This window comes from Hydra viridissima, unplaced genomic scaffold (assembly GCF_058129835.1).
Source record: "Hydra viridissima isolate aposymbiotic clone 2 unplaced genomic scaffold, HvirCarnegie_v1 scaffold_5, whole genome shotgun sequence".
Lineage (NCBI taxonomy): Eukaryota > Metazoa > Cnidaria > Hydrozoa > Anthoathecata > Hydridae > Hydra > Hydra viridissima.
The window spans coordinates 390,298-408,116 of record NW_028324304.1 but is presented as its reverse complement, the minus strand read 5'-3'; the positions used below and the strand labels follow the sequence as shown (position 1 = coordinate 408,116).

Genomic DNA, 17,819 nt, shown 5'->3' with positions numbered 1-17,819 from the left:
TAAGCACAACATAGTGTTCCTTTTTCATGGAATGTTCTTTGTTGTGTCTCTGTGTTTAGAAAAAGAATTGGTCTGAACTAAAAATCGTCGTTAGTACGCGTTGCTAACGCATTAAATATTCCAGCAATCGCGCGTGTTTGTGCCCTTCGCCTCTATTGAGTTTGTATGGTACCAAATGCTTAGAAGAGATTGGCATAAGCTTTTTTGGGAAGCCATATGGTTCAGTTTCTTGATGAAATTAAGCTGCTTTGTCCAGAGTAAGTAGCGCTGATGTTATTTGGCCATGCGCGCACTCGATTGCTTTTAAAGACTATTTTTTCGATGTTTTGATGCGATACCTTTCGCTTCTAACATGCTGTGGCACCGAAACGCCGCAATTTACAAAGCGTCACTATTCTTTAGAAGATTTCAAAACTAATGAAGCTTTAAGAGAGCGAGAGACGCGAGCTGTGGAGGTTTGCCTGTCAACACGAAAACACACTTTGCAGTCTGACGGTGGAGCAAAAAAAAAAAAAAAAAAGTCTCCTCGACAGTCCGCATAAAACTCCGCTTGAAAAATAAAAACATCTAAACATCTAGAAGTTTTATAAAAACGAACGCAACGTTTCTCTGAAACACGACAAAAAAAAAATGACTGAAGCTGCATCTCCGAAAAAGGCCACAAAGAAGTCTGCGCCTAAAAAGCCTGCTGATCATGCTCCCTACAAGGCGATGATTGTCGATGCTATTAATTCGCTTAAAGAACGCAAAGGGTCGTCAAGACAAGCTATCGCCAAGCACGTCAAGGCCAACAACAAGGTGGGTGAAAACGTCGATTCGCAAGTCAAGATTAATTTAAAGCGCATGGTGGTTGCTGGCGAGCTCGTACAAGTGAAAGGAACTGGCGCGTCGGGTTCTTTTAGAATTGCAGCTAAGCCCAAACCGTTAAAGAAGCCTGCTGCAGTCGCCAAGAAGCACAAAAAAGAAGCCAAAGAAGTAAAGAAGCCTGCTGAAAAGAAGAGCACGCCAAAAAAGAAAGCTGCGTCAGTGAAAAAAGTCGCACAAAAAGAGAAAGTGAAAAAAGCTACTCCTAAGAAAAAAGTGACTCCCGCAAAAAAGAGCGCCCAGAAACCGGTTGCTAAAAAGCCCGCAGTAAAGAAAGTGAAAGCGACACCTAAGAAGAAAGCTGCAGCCAAGAAAACCATCGCAAAAGTGGAAAAGAAATAACCTAACCTACCCCGCTTTTTGTCAAACGGCTATTTTCATAGCCACACATCTTTCTAAAAACAAAGTTCCAGGCGTAGAACTTGTTTACTTTGTGTTTGTTTGTTTGTTGTTTTTTTTTTTTGTTTTGTTTTGTTTTAAGGCACTAAGCCGACAACGTTTTTAACAGATTTGTGGCTATGAAAATAGCCGTTTTGTTTAGAAGCACCATTTTTTAAGCTCGCTCTCCTCTGATTCTTCTCGCCAACTGAATGTCTTTTGGCATAATAGTGACACGCTTTGCATGGATGGCGCACAAGTTGGTATCTTCGAAGAGACCCACTAAGTAGGCTTCTGAAGCTTCTTGTAAGGCCATGACGGCGGTGCTTTGGAAACGCAAGTCAGTCTTGAAATCTTGAGCTATTTCGCGAACCAATCGCTGGAAGGGTAGTTTTCTGATTAGGAGCTCTGTCGATTTTTGGTATCTTCGGATCTCTCTCAAAGCTACGGTACCGGGTCGGTATCTGTGGGGTTTCTTTACTCCGCCGGTAGCCGGGGCACTCTTTCTTGCTGCTTTTGTTGCCAGCTGCTTTCTCGGTGCTTTACCGCCGGTAGATTTTCTAGCTGTTTGTTTTGTGCGGGCCATTGTAAGTTACGCTTACACTTATCAGTTTAAGTTGAACTTTTGAAGTTTTTCAATTTAACGCGTTTTGTTGACATTTTTAGACTTTGCCGCGACTTAAAGCTGCATTCTGATTGGTGCTAAGAAAGTGCTCTATGATTGGTTCAAGTACAAATGCAAAATAAGGCATTAAGGCCACGTAGGCGTGTTTTTTGGCTACGGGAAAAGAGAGCGCGTTTGTCTCGCCTCTACAATTTCTGCTTTTTTAAACACTTCAAAGACAGGTCGACGTAGTGGAATTCCGAAAAGAAACTTTTCTGCTCTGTTTGCGAACGGATAAAAGCGTTAAATGCGAAAACGCGCGTTAAAAACAAGGCAGTTTGTTTTGGTTTTTTTTTTTTTTGTTTTTTTGGTTCAGATGGCTTTTTGACGAAGGACCGTTGCGATTGGTTGTTTGACGAAGATGTTTCCATCTATGTAGGGTAAAAGTCGCGCTTCCAGCGCATAATAAAAACAAAAAGAAACGCAAAAAGACAGTAATTGAACTTCAAACAATTTTAATCATGTCTGGTCGCGGTAAAGGAGGAAAAGGACTTGGAAAAGGAGGCGCAAAGCGTCATCGCAAGATTTTACGTGATAACATCCAAGGAATCACAAAGCCCGCCATACGTCGTCTAGCTCGTCGCGGTGGTGTTAAGCGTATCTCTGGACTTATCTACGAGGAGACTCGAGGCGTTCTAAAAGTCTTTTTGGAAAACGTTATTCGCGACGCTGTAACATACACAGAGCATGCCAAGAGAAAGACAGTCACCGCTATGGACGTTGTCTACGCATTAAAAAGACAAGGTCGCACATTGTACGGCTTTGGTGGTTAAAAGGGGAACACCTCAGCAATCAAAAACGGCTATTTTTATAGCCACACATCTGTTTTAAACGTTAATAGGCAATCTAGAACTTGAACGCTGCACCGCGATAAGCAGAGGGGGTGTGTAAAAACGGTTTAGTTTACCAGTTTCAGTTTGTTTCAATCGAAATGAAAAGCAATTGAATTGATTTCTAAGTAATGTTTTTTAGCGAGGCATAGTTTAACTGAGTGTTTAGAGTAGACGCTTGACACATAAAGTGTTTTGCTCACCATCATCGGGCTAGAAAGGTGATTTTTATCTAAAGCGCTGCTTTAAGTCTGATTTCCTAAAGATGCGCGCAATACATTTGAAAAAAAAAAGAAAAAAGAAAAAAGGAGCAAAAGTGTGGTAGTAGCAGCAAATAATAACGATGGGTGGGTCATAAGGGCTAAGGTTTTGATCAAAAGCAAAAAGGTGGCGCTCAAGTAGTTGTTGAAAGATTTTCTCACGCGTTTACCTACTGTAATAACTTTTTGTATCCAAAGTGGATGCAAAAGCTATACGTTTAAACATCAAAAAAAGCAAGTCTAGAAAAGCGCTCGCTCTTTAGACGCGGTGTCGCAATTTAAAACGAGCAAACAATGGCTGCCTAGCTATTGCATTTTAAGTACTTTCTCTCTACTACAATTTAAGGCGTTCTAATGCGTACAATGCTTTTACAAGATGTGTGGCTATGAAAATAGCCGTTTAGATAGCGCTCCATCTATTTACTGCTGGTGTACTTAGTAACAGCCTTGGTGCCTTCGCTCACTGCGTGTTTGGCCAACTCACCGGGAAGTAAGAGGCGCACAGCTGTTTGAATTTCACGCGAAGAGATGGTTGATTTCTTGTTTTGGAGGGCTAGTCGTGAAGCTTCTGAAGCGATTCTTTCAAAAATGTCGTTGACGAAAGAATTCATGATGCTCATCGCTTTGGAAGAAACACCAACATCAGGGTGAACTTGCTTCAAGACGTTGTAAATGTAAATGGCGTAGGATTCTCGCCTCTTTCTCTTGCGCTTTTTGTCTCCAGTACCAGCGATCTTGCCGCCTTTCTTACCAGCGCGTTTTTCCCCCTTTTTGGCCACCTTGGGCGCTTGTTTTCCTCCGGCCTTTGGAGCGTCAGACATGTCGACGAGTTTTAGAGAATTGAAATTTGAAATTACAAGCAACCGAATCACTTCCTATATAAAGCGCAGTTGTGGTCTCCAATTCGAGAACATTTCTGTTTCTCGCAAGCTCATTGGTTCTTCAAAGATTAACTAATTTGCGCATTGTTTGACGGAGTTTTTCTATTCGTTAAAAAAAGTGCAGTTCGAGACCAAATGTTTTTGATAAGAAAAAGGAATTTTGTAAGTTGATTTCAAAGCGCGCACAAATATCTCTAGGTTGTCTCTCGTTGTTTCTCAGTGTAAGAAATTAAAATGTCAGGACGTGGAAAAGGAGGAAAAGCTAAAGCCAAGGCAAAGACTCGATCGTTCAGAGCCGGACTTCAGTTTCCAGTCGGTCGTGTTCACCGATTTTTGCGCAAAGGACACTACGCCAATCGCATCGGTTCAGGCGCACCTGTCTATTTAGCTGCTGTTTTGGAGTATCTCTCCGCCGAAATTTTGGAGTTGGCCGGTAACGCTGCTCGTGACAATAAGAAAGCTAGAATCATTCCTCGACACTTACAGTTAGCTGTTCGCAATGACGAAGAGTTGAACAAGTTGTTGTCAGGTGTTACTATAGCCAGTGGCGGTGTGCTGCCAAACATACAAGCCGTTTTGCTTCCCAAGAAGAACGAAAAGGTTCCAAAACCAGCAGCCAAATAAACGGTACTCTGAACACAAGATAAAAAATAAAGGCTATTTTCATAGCCACACATCTGTTAAAAACATGACGGCATGAGCTTAAACACACTAAGGAGAATATAAAGAAGTGTGTGTGTGTGTGTGTGTGTGTGTGTGTGTGTGTGTGTGTGTGTGTGTGTGTGTGTGTGTAAGGAAGGGAGGGGAGGGGGGTTCAAAATCTCTTTTTAAAGCTGTTAGGGGATAAAAAGAGCACACGCATCCCGTTACAAAAAAATACATGGTGGGGTTTACACGCCATCTTTGAAACGTTTTAAGTTATAACCTGAGGGAGAAAAAACAGTTCGGTTACCTCACAGGTCACGTGCATGTTCAAGATTCCAAGTTTTGAAAGGATCCAACGTAACTTGAATAAAAAGTGAACACGCACGTGCCCAGATTGGCGACCATCTATAGGCTGTAGGAAAATAACAAAGAAGATTTAAGCGCCTCCGTAAGAATTTAGCTCCCTTAGGATTTCAGCAAAAAAGTATATTTAGCGGAGAAAAAAACAAAGAGCGAGGTTAAGCAGCAGTGACGGCATTAGCATCAGCAGCAGCAACAAAAACAAAACAAAACAAAAAAAAACAAACAAAAAAGCGGCAGCACGAAAAAAAAAAAAAAAAAAAAAAATTTCCGTTTTTTACACTTGCGTGTTTGTCTGTGTGTAATCCTTAATTGCATGGTTTTTTGTTGTTGGTTTTACCTTGTCATTTTTCTTCTGCGCACGTTCTCTTGGTCAGTAGTTTTTTGAAATGCGAAAAAAAACGTCAACGAAAAGAAGTGAACGGGTCATTGCACGTCATGTCTAACAAACAAGAGGGGTAAAGACAAAGACGTCCGCTGTCGAAAACTCATACATACTCCAAGCTGACACACTCTTGAGACACTTCGAAATAAAGCAAATGATCAAAGTCATAACACTTGACAAAGTCGAAACAAAAATCACAGCATGCGCAGACAACCCTTTATTTTACATTAAAGGAAAAAAACGTAAAGCTAGAACTAAACATTCCTTCAATTAAAACACGTCAAACTTGCGACGGGCACAAAACTCAACATATAACAAAGTTACGACGCTCTAGTTCTTTTACATTTTGTTTTCTAAATGACCCGTCCCTAAAACCCCGGAAAGAATAAAACGCGACAGTCGAGAAGTTGGCCAATACCTTTTTTCACAGTAACTATCAGGTGTTTCTCGCAACGTCGGATGGGTTGCTGAAACCTTAAAAAAGAACTTTAAAAAGCTTGTGGGGTAGCGTTAGTTCTCATGCTATTTTAACAAAGTACTAAAACTTTAGTTAAAGTAATAAGATTTTACAAAGTAGCTACATTTTAATTATTGTCCTCATTTATCGTCATCTATCGTCATTTTTCACGTATCTGCCTAACTTAGTACCTAACAAACTAACTAAGATACAAACTAACTAACTGAATGACTAACTAACTGACTGACTAACCAACTAACTGACTGACTGACTAACTAACTAACTGACTGACTAACTAACTAACTAACTAACTGATTGACTAACTAACTAACTAACTAACCAACTAACTAACTAACTAACTAACTAACTAACTAACTAACTAACTAACTAACTAACTAACTAACTAACTAACTAACTAACTAACTAACTAACTAACTAACTAACTAACTAAATAACTAACTAACTAACTAACTAACCAACTAACTCACTGAGAGACTAACTAACTAACTAACTAACTAACTGACTAACTAACTAACTGACTAACTAACTAACTAACTAACTAACTAACTAACTAACTAACTAACTAACTAACTAACTAACTAACTAACTAACTAACTAACTAACTAAATAACTAACTAACTAACTAACTAACCAACTAACTCACTGAGAGACTAACTAACTAACTAACTAACTAACTGACTAACTAACTAACTGACTGACTAACCAACTAACTGACTGACTGACTAACTAACTAACTGACTGACTAACTAACTAACTAACTAACTGATTGACTAACTAACTAACTAACTAACTGACTAACTAACTAACTGACTAACTAACTAACTAACTAACTAACTAACTAACTAACTAACTAACTAACTAACTAACTAACTAACTGATTGACTAACTAACTAACTAACTAACTGACTAACTAACTAACTGACTAACTAACTAACTAACTAACTAACTAACTAACTAACTAACTAACTAACTAACTAACTAACTAACTAACTAACTAACTAACTAACTAACTAACTAACTAACTAACTAACTAACTAACTAACTAACTAACTAACTAACTAACTAAATAACTAACTAACTAACTAACTAACCAACTAACTCACTGAGAGACTAACTAACTAACTAACTAACTAACTGACTAACTAACTAACTGACTGACTAACCAACTAACTGACTGACTGACTAACTAACTAACTGACTGACTAACTAACTAACTAACTAACTGATTGACTAACTAACTAACTAACTAACTGACTAACTAACTAACTGACTAACTAACTAACTAACTAACTAACTAACTAACTAACTAACTAACTAACTAACTAACTAACTAACTAACTAACTAACTAACTAACTAACTAACTAACTAACTAACTAACTAACTAACTAACTAACTAACTAACTAAGTAGCTTACTTTGTATTTGTTTTTCAATTATGAACGAGTTCCTTGCAAGATAGATATTTCTGTTGCATTTGTTAGCCTTTATTTTTAGCAAAAATAAAATTCCAACTGGTGCTTTTCTAATGTCAAGGACCTCGCTAAGGCTAAAGCAGCTAAGCCTAATGGTTATGATGTTATAAAGCGGAGAAAAATGAACTTTTCTGAAAATGAAAAAACGAGAGATGGAATTGATCTGCAATAACTTCGGTTGTGAACACCTTATAACTGATGCCTCGCGCGATTTTAATAACTTTGCATCATGCAAAAGCCGCCAAATTCACTTTTCACGAGTGTTAAAGTGTCATTTTTGAAATGCCAGTTATGAGCGCATGAAATCAAAAGCGAAATTTGCACTTTGAAAAGCAAACGGAAATGTAGAGCATCTTTTAAAATCGCCATATTCTAATTCAGTTTTGCCTTTATGAACTTGAACAAAAGTTGCATGCCTTCCCAAGACTGCACAATTGTAAAGAAAACACCAAGCTTCGCTCGAACGATGACTATGAAGACGAAGAACCGAATGGACCCCGTATTGTGCATTCGTCACTCATTCTCTTATCTCCTCAAACGTTTTTTTACCGTTACCTTCCATAATGAATTTTATTTTTTATTTATTTTTTTTTTTTACGATGTCCAGAACTTTCAGGTTGCTAAGTTTTTCCTTTTTTTCTAGTGTCCGCGACTTTATATATGTTGACTGCGTTATCGCAGTTTTAGCCTTCGATCGTTTTTGTTAACGAACACGAATAAGCACAACATAGTGTTCCTTTTTCATGGAATGTTCTTTGTTGTGTCTCTGTGTTTAGAAAAAGAATTGGTCTGAACTAAAAATCGTCGTTAGTACGCGTTGCTAACGCATTAAATATTCCAGCAATCGCGCGTGTTTGTGCCCTTCGCCTCTATTGAGTTTGTATGGTACCAAATGCTTAGAAGAGATTGGCATAAGCTTTTTTGGGAAGCCATATGGTTCAGTTTCTTGATGAAATTAAGCTGCTTTGTCCAGAGTAAGTAGCGCTGATGTTATTTGGCCATGCGCGCACTCGATTGCTTTTAAAGACTATTTTTTCGATGTTTTGATGCGATACCTTTCGCTTCTAACATGCTGTGGCACCGAAACGCCGCAATTTACAAAGCGTCACTATTCTTTAGAAGATTTCAAAACTAATGAAGCTTTAAGAGAGCGAGAGACGCGAGCTGTGGAGGTTTGCCTGTCAACACGAAAACACACTTTGCAGTCTGACGGTGGAGCAAAAAAAAAAAAAAAAAAGTCTCCTCGACAGTCCGCATAAAACTCCGCTTGAAAAATAAAAACATCTAAACATCTAGAAGTTTTATAAAAACGAACGCAACGTTTCTCTGAAACACGACAAAAAAAAAATGACTGAAGCTGCATCTCCGAAAAAGGCCACAAAGAAGTCTGCGCCTAAAAAGCCTGCTGATCATGCTCCCTACAAGGCGATGATTGTCGATGCTATTAATTCGCTTAAAGAACGCAAAGGGTCGTCAAGACAAGCTATCGCCAAGCACGTCAAGGCCAACAACAAGGTGGGTGAAAACGTCGATTCGCAAGTCAAGATTAATTTAAAGCGCATGGTGGTTGCTGGCGAGCTCGTACAAGTGAAAGGAACTGGCGCGTCGGGTTCTTTTAGAATTGCAGCTAAGCCCAAACCGTTAAAGAAGCCTGCTGCAGTCGCCAAGAAGCACAAAAAAGAAGCCAAAGAAGTAAAGAAGCCTGCTGAAAAGAAGAGCACGCCAAAAAAGAAAGCTGCGTCAGTGAAAAAAGTCGCACAAAAAGAGAAAGTGAAAAAAGCTACTCCTAAGAAAAAAGTGACTCCCGCAAAAAAGAGCGCCCAGAAACCGGTTGCTAAAAAGCCCGCAGTAAAGAAAGTGAAAGCGACACCTAAGAAGAAAGCTGCAGCCAAGAAAACCATCGCAAAAGTGGAAAAGAAATAACCTAACCTACCCCGCTTTTTGTCAAACGGCTATTTTCATAGCCACACATCTTTCTAAAAACAAAGTTCCAGGCGTAGAACTTGTTTACTTTGTGTTTGTTTGTTTGTTGTTTTTTTTTTTTGTTTTGTTTTGTTTTAAGGCACTAAGCCGACAACGTTTTTAACAGATTTGTGGCTATGAAAATAGCCGTTTTGTTTAGAAGCACCATTTTTTAAGCTCGCTCTCCTCTGATTCTTCTCGCCAACTGAATGTCTTTTGGCATAATAGTGACACGCTTTGCATGGATGGCGCACAAGTTGGTATCTTCGAAGAGACCCACTAAGTAGGCTTCTGAAGCTTCTTGTAAGGCCATGACGGCGGTGCTTTGGAAACGCAAGTCAGTCTTGAAATCTTGAGCTATTTCGCGAACCAATCGCTGGAAGGGTAGTTTTCTGATTAGGAGCTCTGTCGATTTTTGGTATCTTCGGATCTCTCTCAAAGCTACGGTACCGGGTCGGTATCTGTGGGGTTTCTTTACTCCGCCGGTAGCCGGGGCACTCTTTCTTGCTGCTTTTGTTGCCAGCTGCTTTCTCGGTGCTTTACCGCCGGTAGATTTTCTAGCTGTTTGTTTTGTGCGGGCCATTGTAAGTTACGCTTACACTTATCAGTTTAAGTTGAACTTTTGAAGTTTTTCAATTTAACGCGTTTTGTTGACATTTTTAGACTTTGCCGCGACTTAAAGCTGCATTCTGATTGGTGCTAAGAAAGTGCTCTTTGATTGGTTCAAGTACAAATGCAAAATAAGGCATTAAGGCCACGTAGGCGTGTTTTTTGGCTACGGGAAAAGAGAGCGCGTTTGTCTCGCCTCTACAATTTCTGCTTTTTTAAACACTTCAAAGACAGGTCGACGTAGTGGAATTCCGAAAAGAAACTTTTCTGCTCTGTTTGCGAACGGATAAAAGCGTTAAATGCGAAAACGCGCGTTAAAAACAAGGCAGTTTGTTTTGGTTTTTTTTTTTTTTGTTTTTTTGGTTCAGATGGCTTTTTGACGAAGGACCGTTGCGATTGGTTGTTTGACGAAGATGTTTCCATCTATGTAGGGTAAAAGTCGCGCTTCCAGCGCATAATAAAAACAAAAAGAAACGCAAAAAGACAGTAATTGAACTTCAAACAATTTTAATCATGTCTGGTCGCGGTAAAGGAGGAAAAGGACTTGGAAAAGGAGGCGCAAAGCGTCATCGCAAGATTTTACGTGATAACATCCAAGGAATCACAAAGCCCGCCATACGTCGTCTAGCTCGTCGCGGTGGTGTTAAGCGTATCTCTGGACTTATCTACGAGGAGACTCGAGGCGTTCTAAAAGTCTTTTTGGAAAACGTTATTCGCGACGCTGTAACATACACAGAGCATGCCAAGAGAAAGACAGTCACCGCTATGGACGTTGTCTACGCATTAAAAAGACAAGGTCGCACATTGTACGGCTTTGGTGGTTAAAAGGGGAACACCTCAGCAATCAAAAACGGCTATTTTTATAGCCACACATCTGTTTTAAACGTTAATAGGCAATCTAGAACTTGAACGCTGCACCGCGATAAGCAGAGGGGGTGTGTAAAAACGGTTTAGTTTACCAGTTTCAGTTTGTTTCAATCGAAATGAAAAGCAATTGAATTGATTTCTAAGTAATGTTTTTTAGCGAGGCATAGTTTAACTGAGTGTTTAGAGTAGACGCTTGACACATAAAGTGTTTTGCTCACCATCATCGGGCTAGAAAGGTGATTTTTATCTAAAGCGCTGCTTTAAGTCTGATTTCCTAAAGATGCGCGCAATACATTTGAAAAAAAAAAGAAAAAAGAAAAAAGGAGCAAAAGTGTGGTAGTAGCAGCAAATAATAACGATGGGTGGGTCATAAGGGCTAAGGTTTTGATCAAAAGCAAAAAGGTGGCGCTCAAGTAGTTGTTGAAAGATTTTCTCACGCGTTTACCTACTGTAATAACTTTTTGTATCCAAAGTGGATGCAAAAGCTATACGTTTAAACATCAAAAAAAGCAAGTCTAGAAAAGCGCTCGCTCTTTAGACGCGGTGTCGCAATTTAAAACGAGCAAACAATGGCTGCCTAGCTATTGCATTTTAAGTACTTTCTCTCTACTACAATTTAAGGCGTTCTAATGCGTACAATGCTTTTACAAGATGTGTGGCTATGAAAATAGCCGTTTAGATAGCGCTCCATCTATTTACTGCTGGTGTACTTAGTAACAGCCTTGGTGCCTTCGCTCACTGCGTGTTTGGCCAACTCACCGGGAAGTAAGAGGCGCACAGCTGTTTGAATTTCACGCGAAGAGATGGTTGATTTCTTGTTTTGGAGGGCTAGTCGTGAAGCTTCTGAAGCGATTCTTTCAAAAATGTCGTTGACGAAAGAATTCATGATGCTCATCGCTTTGGAAGAAACACCAACATCAGGGTGAACTTGCTTCAAGACGTTGTAAATGTAAATGGCGTAGGATTCTCGCCTCTTTCTCTTGCGCTTTTTGTCTCCAGTACCAGCGATCTTGCCGCCTTTCTTACCAGCGCGTTTTTCCCCCTTTTTGGCCACCTTGGGCGCTTGTTTTCCTCCGGCCTTTGGAGCGTCAGACATGTCGACGAGTTTTAGAGAATTGAAATTTGAAATTACAAGCAACCGAATCACTTCCTATATAAAGCGCAGTTGTGGTCTCCAATTCGAGAACATTTCTGTTTCTCGCAAGCTCATTGGTTCTTCAAAGATTAACTAATTTGCGCATTGTTTGACGGAGTTTTTCTATTCGTTAAAAAAAGTGCAGTTCGAGACCAAATGTTTTTGATAAGAAAAAGGAATTTTGTAAGTTGATTTCAAAGCGCGCACAAATATCTCTAGGTTGTCTCTCGTTGTTTCTCAGTGTAAGAAATTAAAATGTCAGGACGTGGAAAAGGAGGAAAAGCTAAAGCCAAGGCAAAGACTCGATCGTTCAGAGCCGGACTTCAGTTTCCAGTCGGTCGTGTTCACCGATTTTTGCGCAAAGGACACTACGCCAATCGCATCGGTTCAGGCGCACCTGTCTATTTAGCTGCTGTTTTGGAGTATCTCTCCGCCGAAATTTTGGAGTTGGCCGGTAACGCTGCTCGTGACAATAAGAAAGCTAGAATCATTCCTCGACACTTACAGTTAGCTGTTCGCAATGACGAAGAGTTGAACAAGTTGTTGTCAGGTGTTACTATAGCCAGTGGCGGTGTGCTGCCAAACATACAAGCCGTTTTGCTTCCCAAGAAGAACGAAAAGGTTCCAAAACCAGCAGCCAAATAAACGGTACTCTGAACACAAGATAAAAAATAAAGGCTATTTTCATAGCCACACATCTGTTAAAAACATGACGGCATGAGCTTAAACACACTAAGGAGAATATAAAGAAGTGTGTGTGTGTGTGTGTGTGTGTGTGTGTGTGTGTGTGTGTGTGTGTGTGTAAGGAAGGGAGGGGAGGGGGGTTCAAAATCTCTTTTTAAAGCTGTTAGGGGATAAAAAGAGCACACGCATCCCGTTACAAAAAAATACATGGTGGGGTTTACACGCCATCTTTGAAACGTTTTAAGTTATAACCTGAGGGAGAAAAAACAGTTCGGTTACCTCACAGGTCACGTGCATGTTCAAGATTCCAAGTTTTGAAAGGATCCAACGTAACTTGAATAAAAAGTGAACACGCACGTGCCCAGATTGGCGACCATCTATAGGCTGTAGGAAAATAACAAAGAAGATTTAAGCGCCTCCGTAAGAATTTAGCTCCCTTAGGATTTCAGCAAAAAAGTATATTTAGCGGAGAAAAAAACAAAGAGCGAGGTTAAGCAGCAGTGACGGCATTAGCATCAGCAGCAGCAACAAAAACAAAACAAAACAAAAAAAAACAAACAAAAAAGCGGCAGCACGAAAAAAAAAAAAAAAAAAAAAAATTTCCGTTTTTTACACTTGCGTGTTTGTCTGTGTGTAATCCTTAATTGCATGGTTTTTTGTTGTTGGTTTTACCTTGTCATTTTTCTTCTGCGCACGTTCTCTTGGTCAGTAGTTTTTTGAAATGCGAAAAAAAACGTCAACGAAAAGAAGTGAACGGGTCATTGCACGTCATGTCTAACAAACAAGAGGGGTAAAGACAAAGACGTCCGCTGTCGAAAACTCATACATACTCCAAGCTGACACACTCTTGAGACACTTCGAAATAAAGCAAATGATCAAAGTCATAACACTTGACAAAGTCGAAACAAAAATCACAGCATGCGCAGACAACCCTTTATTTTACATTAAAGGAAAAAAACGTAAAGCTAGAACTAAACATTCCTTCAATTAAAACACGTCAAACTTGCGACGGGCACAAAACTCAACATATAACAAAGTTACGACGCTCTAGTTCTTTTACATTTTGTTTTCTAAATGACCCGTCCCTAAAACCCCGGAAAGAATAAAACGCGACAGTCGAGAAGTTGGCCAATACCTTTTTTCACAGTAACTATCAGGTGTTTCTCGCAACGTCGGATGGGTTGCTGAAACCTTAAAAAAGAACTTTAAAAAGCTTGTGGGGTAGCGTTAGTTCTCATGCTATTTTAACAAAGTACTAAAACTTTAGTTAAAGTAATAAGATTTTACAAAGTAGCTACATTTTAATTATTGTCCTCATTTATCGTCATCTATCGTCATTTTTCACGTATCTGCCTAACTTAGTACCTAACAAACTAACTAAGATACAAACTAACTAACTGAATGACTAACTAACTGACTGACTAACCAACTAACTGACTGACTGACTAACTAACTAACTGACTGACTAACTAACTAACTAACTAACTGATTGACTAACTAACTAACTAACTAACCAACTAACTAACTAACTAACTAACTAACTAACTAACTAACTAACTAACTAACTAACTAACTAACTAACTAACTAACTAACTAACTAACTAACTAACTAACTAACTAACTAACTAAATAACTAACTAACTAACTAACTAACCAACTAACTCACTGAGAGACTAACTAACTAACTAACTAACTAACTGACTAACTAACTAACTGACTAACTAACTAACTAACTAACTAACTAACTAACTAACTAACTAACTAACTAACTAACTAACTAACTAACTAACTAACTAACTAACTAACTAACTAACTAACTAACTAACTAACTAACTAACTAAGTAGCTTACTTTGTATTTGTTTTTCAATTATGAACGAGTTCCTTGCAAGATAGATATTTCTGTTGCATTTGTTAGCCTTTATTTTTAGCAAAAATAAAATTCCAACTGGTGCTTTTCTAATGTCAAGGACCTCGCTAAGGCTAAAGCAGCTAAGCCTAATGGTTATGATGTTATAAAGCGGAGAAAAATGAACTTTTCTGAAAATGAAAAAACGAGAGATGGAATTGATCTGCAATAACTTCGGTTGTGAACACCTTATAACTGATGCCTCGCGCGATTTTAATAACTTTGCATCATGCAAAAGCCGCCAAATTCACTTTTCACGAGTGTTAAAGTGTCATTTTTGAAATGCCAGTTATGAGCGCATGAAATCAAAAGCGAAATTTGCACTTTGAAAAGCAAACGGAAATGTAGAGCATCTTTTAAAATCGCCATATTCTAATTCAGTTTTGCCTTTATGAACTTGAACAAAAGTTGCATGCCTTCCCAAGACTGCACAATTGTAAAGAAAACACCAAGCTTCGCTCGAACGATGACTATGAAGACGAAGAACCGAATGGACCCCGTATTGTGCATTCGTCACTCATTCTCTTATCTCCTCAAACGTTTTTTTACCGTTACCTTCCATAATGAATTTTATTTTTTATTTATTTTTTTTTTTTACGATGTCCAGAACTTTCAGGTTGCTAAGTTTTTCCTTTTTTTCTAGTGTCCGCGACTTTATATATGTTGACTGCGTTATCGCAGTTTTAGCCTTCGATCGTTTTTGTTAACGAACACGAATAAGCACAACATAGTGTTCCTTTTTCATGGAATGTTCTTTGTTGTGTCTCTGTGTTTAGAAAAAGAATTGGTCTGAACTAAAAATCGTCGTTAGTACGCGTTGCTAACGCATTAAATATTCCAGCAATCGCGCGTGTTTGTGCCCTTCGCCTCTATTGAGTTTGTATGGTACCAAATGCTTAGAAGAGATTGGCATAAGCTTTTTTGGGAAGCCATATGGTTCAGTTTCTTGATGAAATTAAGCTGCTTTGTCCAGAGTAAGTAGCGCTGATGTTATTTGGCCATGCGCGCACTCGATTGCTTTTAAAGACTATTTTTTCGATGTTTTGATGCGATACCTTTCGCTTCTAACATGCTGTGGCACCGAAACGCCGCAATTTACAAAGCGTCACTATTCTTTAGAAGATTTCAAAACTAATGAAGCTTTAAGAGAGCGAGAGACGCGAGCTGTGGAGGTTTGCCTGTCAACACGAAAACACACTTTGCAGTCTGACGGTGGAGCAAAAAAAAAAAAAAAAAAGTCTCCTCGACAGTCCGCATAAAACTCCGCTTGAAAAATAAAAACATCTAAACATCTAGAAGTTTTATAAAAACGAACGCAACGTTTCTCTGAAACACGACAAAAAAAAAATGACTGAAGCTGCATCTCCGAAAAAGGCCACAAAGAAGTCTGCGCCTAAAAAGCCTGCTGATCATGCTCCCTACAAGGCGATGATTGTCGATGCTATTAATTCGCTTAAAGAACGCAAAGGGTCGTCAAGACAAGCTATCGCCAAGCACGTCAAGGCCAACAACAAGGTGGGTGAAAACGTCGATTCGCAAGTCAAGATTAATTTAAAGCGCATGGTGGTTGCTGGCGAGCTCGTACAAGTGAAAGGAACTGGCGCGTCGGGTTCTTTTAGAATTGCAGCTAAGCCCAAACCGTTAAAGAAGCCTGCTGCAGTCGCCAAGAAGCACAAAAAAGAAGCCAAAGAAGTAAAGAAGCCTGCTGAAAAGAAGAGCACGCCAAAAAAGAAAGCTGCGTCAGTGAAAAAAGTCGCACAAAAAGAGAAAGTGAAAAAAGCTACTCCTAAGAAAAAAGTGACTCCCGCAAAAAAGAGCGCCCAGAAACCGGTTGCTAAAAAGCCCGCAGTAAAGAAAGTGAAAGCGACACCTAAGAAGAAAGCTGCAGCCAAGAAAACCATCGCAAAAGTGGAAAAGAAATAACCTAACCTACCCCGCTTTTTGTCAAACGGCTATTTTCATAGCCACACATCTTTCTAAAAACAAAGTTCCAGGCGTAGAACTTGTTTACTTTGTGTTTGTTTGTTTGTTGTTTTTTTTTTTTGTTTTGTTTTGTTTTAAGGCACTAAGCCGACAACGTTTTTAACAGATTTGTGGCTATGAAAATAGCCGTTTTGTTTAGAAGCACCATTTTTTAAGCTCGCTCTCCTCTGATTCTTCTCGCCAACTGAATGTCTTTTGGCATAATAGTGACACGCTTTGCATGGATGGCGCACAAGTTGGTATCTTCGAAGAGACCCACTAAGTAGGCTTCTGAAGCTTCTTGTAAGGCCATGACGGCGGTGCTTTGGAAACGCAAGTCAGTCTTGAAATCTTGAGCTATTTCGCGAACCAATCGCTGGAAGGGTAGTTTTCTGATTAGGAGCTCTGTCGATTTTTGGTATCTTCGGATCTCTCTCAAAGCTACGGTACCGGGTCGGTATCTGTGGGGTTTCTTTACTCCGCCGGTAGCCGGGGCACTCTTTCTTGCTGCTTTTGTTGCCAGCTGCTTTCTCGGTGCTTTACCGCCGGTAGATTTTCTAGCTGTTTGTTTTGTGCGGGCCATTGTAAGTTACGCTTACACTTATCAGTTTAAGTTGAACTTTTGAAGTTTTTCAATTTAACGCGTTTTGTTGACATTTTTAGACTTTGCCGCGACTTAAAGCTGCATTCTGATTGGTGCTAAGAAAGTGCTCTTTGATTGGTTCAAGTACAAATGCAAAATAAGGCATTAAGGCCACGTAGGCGTGTTTTTTGGCTACGGGAAAAGAGAGCGCGTTTGTCTCGCCTCTACAATTTCTGCTTTTTTAAACACTTCAAAGACAGGTCGACGTAGTGGAATTCCGAAAAGAAACTTTTCTGCTCTGTTTGCGAACGGATAAAAGCGTTAAATGCGAAAACGCGCGTTAAAAACAAGGCAGTTTGTTTTGGTTTTTTTTTTTTTTGTTTTTTTGGTTCAGATGGCTTTTTGACGAAGGACCGTTGCGATTGGTTGTTTGACGAAGATGTTTCCATCTATGTAGGGTAAAAGTCGCGCTTCCAGCGCATAATAAAAACAAAAAGAAACGCAAAAAGACAGTAATTGAACTTCAAACAATTTTAATCATGTCTGGTCGCGGTAAAGGAGGAAAAGGACTTGGAAAAGGAGGCGCAAAGCGTCATCGCAAGATTTTACGTGATAACATCCAAGGAATCACAAAGCCCGCCATACGTCGTCTAGCTCGTCGCGGTGGTGTTAAGCGTATCTCTGGACTTATCTACGAGGAGACTCGAGGCGTTCTAAAAGTCTTTTTGGAAAACGTTATTCGCGACGCTGTAACATACACAGAGCATGCCAAGAGAAAGACAGTCACCGCTATGGACGTTGTCTACGCATTAAAAAGACAAGGTCGCACATTGTACGGCTTTGGTGGTTAAAAGGGGAACACCTCAGCAATCAAAAACGGCTATTTTTATAGC

The 17,819-nt window shown here is 39.6% G+C and overlaps 7 protein-coding genes and 2 pseudogenes across 7 annotated transcripts; 4 read left to right on the top strand and 5 right to left on the bottom strand.

Moving 5' to 3' along the window:
• Positions 1-1,417: 1,417 nt before the first annotated feature.
• On the bottom strand, positions 1,418-1,828 carry LOC149887534 (histone H3). The gene has a single exon (XM_090087633.1). It carries the CDS (start codon positions 1,826-1,828, stop codon positions 1,418-1,420), a length of 411 nt encoding a protein of 136 aa, XP_089943759.1.
• Positions 1,829-3,412: 1,584 nt separating this feature from the next.
• On the bottom strand, positions 3,413-3,817 carry LOC149887533 (late histone H2B.L4 pseudogene; annotated as a pseudogene).
• Positions 3,818-4,058: 241 nt separating this feature from the next.
• Positions 4,059-4,501, top strand: LOC149887532 (histone H2A, orphon). Its single transcript, XM_090087630.1, has one exon. It carries the CDS (start codon positions 4,112-4,114, stop codon positions 4,499-4,501), a length of 390 nt encoding a protein of 129 aa, XP_089943756.1. The 5' UTR covers positions 4,059-4,111.
• A 4,850-nt stretch (positions 4,502-9,351) lies between these two features.
• On the bottom strand, positions 9,352-9,762 carry LOC149887531 (histone H3). The gene has a single exon (XM_090087628.1). It carries the CDS (start codon positions 9,760-9,762, stop codon positions 9,352-9,354), a length of 411 nt encoding a protein of 136 aa, XP_089943754.1.
• A 1,584-nt stretch (positions 9,763-11,346) lies between these two features.
• LOC149887530 (late histone H2B.L4 pseudogene) lies at positions 11,347-11,773 on the bottom strand (annotated as a pseudogene).
• Positions 11,774-12,045: 272 nt separating this feature from the next.
• On the top strand, positions 12,046-12,435 carry LOC149887529 (histone H2A, orphon). The gene has a single exon (XM_090087625.1). The coding sequence runs from the start codon at positions 12,046-12,048 to the stop codon at positions 12,433-12,435; it is 390 nt and encodes a 129-aa protein (XP_089943751.1).
• A 3,255-nt stretch (positions 12,436-15,690) lies between these two features.
• Positions 15,691-16,304, top strand: LOC149887528 (histone H1.0-A-like). The gene has a single exon (XM_090087669.1). It carries the CDS (start codon positions 15,729-15,731, stop codon positions 16,302-16,304), a length of 576 nt encoding a protein of 191 aa, XP_089943795.1. The 5' UTR covers positions 15,691-15,728.
• A 211-nt stretch (positions 16,305-16,515) lies between these two features.
• On the bottom strand, positions 16,516-16,926 carry LOC149887527 (histone H3). The gene has a single exon (XM_090087668.1). It carries the CDS (start codon positions 16,924-16,926, stop codon positions 16,516-16,518), a length of 411 nt encoding a protein of 136 aa, XP_089943794.1.
• A 539-nt stretch (positions 16,927-17,465) lies between these two features.
• LOC149887526 (histone H4) lies at positions 17,466-17,777 on the top strand. Its single transcript, XM_090088333.1, has one exon. The coding sequence runs from the start codon at positions 17,466-17,468 to the stop codon at positions 17,775-17,777; it is 312 nt and encodes a 103-aa protein (XP_089944459.1).
• The last annotated feature ends 42 nt before the right edge of the window (positions 17,778-17,819 follow it).

Excerpts from the sequence above, each read along its gene's own strand:
- LOC149887534 (XM_090087633.1), bottom strand. The coding sequence starts at position 1,828 with ATGGCCCGCACAAAACAAACAGCTAGAAAATCTACCGGCGGTAAAGCA.
- LOC149887532 (XM_090087630.1), top strand. The coding sequence starts at position 4,112 with ATGTCAGGACGTGGAAAAGGAGGAAAAGCTAAAGCCAAGGCAAAGACT.
- LOC149887531 (XM_090087628.1), bottom strand. The coding sequence starts at position 9,762 with ATGGCCCGCACAAAACAAACAGCTAGAAAATCTACCGGCGGTAAAGCA.
- LOC149887529 (XM_090087625.1), top strand. The coding sequence starts at position 12,046 with ATGTCAGGACGTGGAAAAGGAGGAAAAGCTAAAGCCAAGGCAAAGACT.
- LOC149887528 (XM_090087669.1), top strand. The coding sequence starts at position 15,729 with ATGACTGAAGCTGCATCTCCGAAAAAGGCCACAAAGAAGTCTGCGCCT.
- LOC149887527 (XM_090087668.1), bottom strand. The coding sequence starts at position 16,926 with ATGGCCCGCACAAAACAAACAGCTAGAAAATCTACCGGCGGTAAAGCA.
- LOC149887526 (XM_090088333.1), top strand. The coding sequence starts at position 17,466 with ATGTCTGGTCGCGGTAAAGGAGGAAAAGGACTTGGAAAAGGAGGCGCA.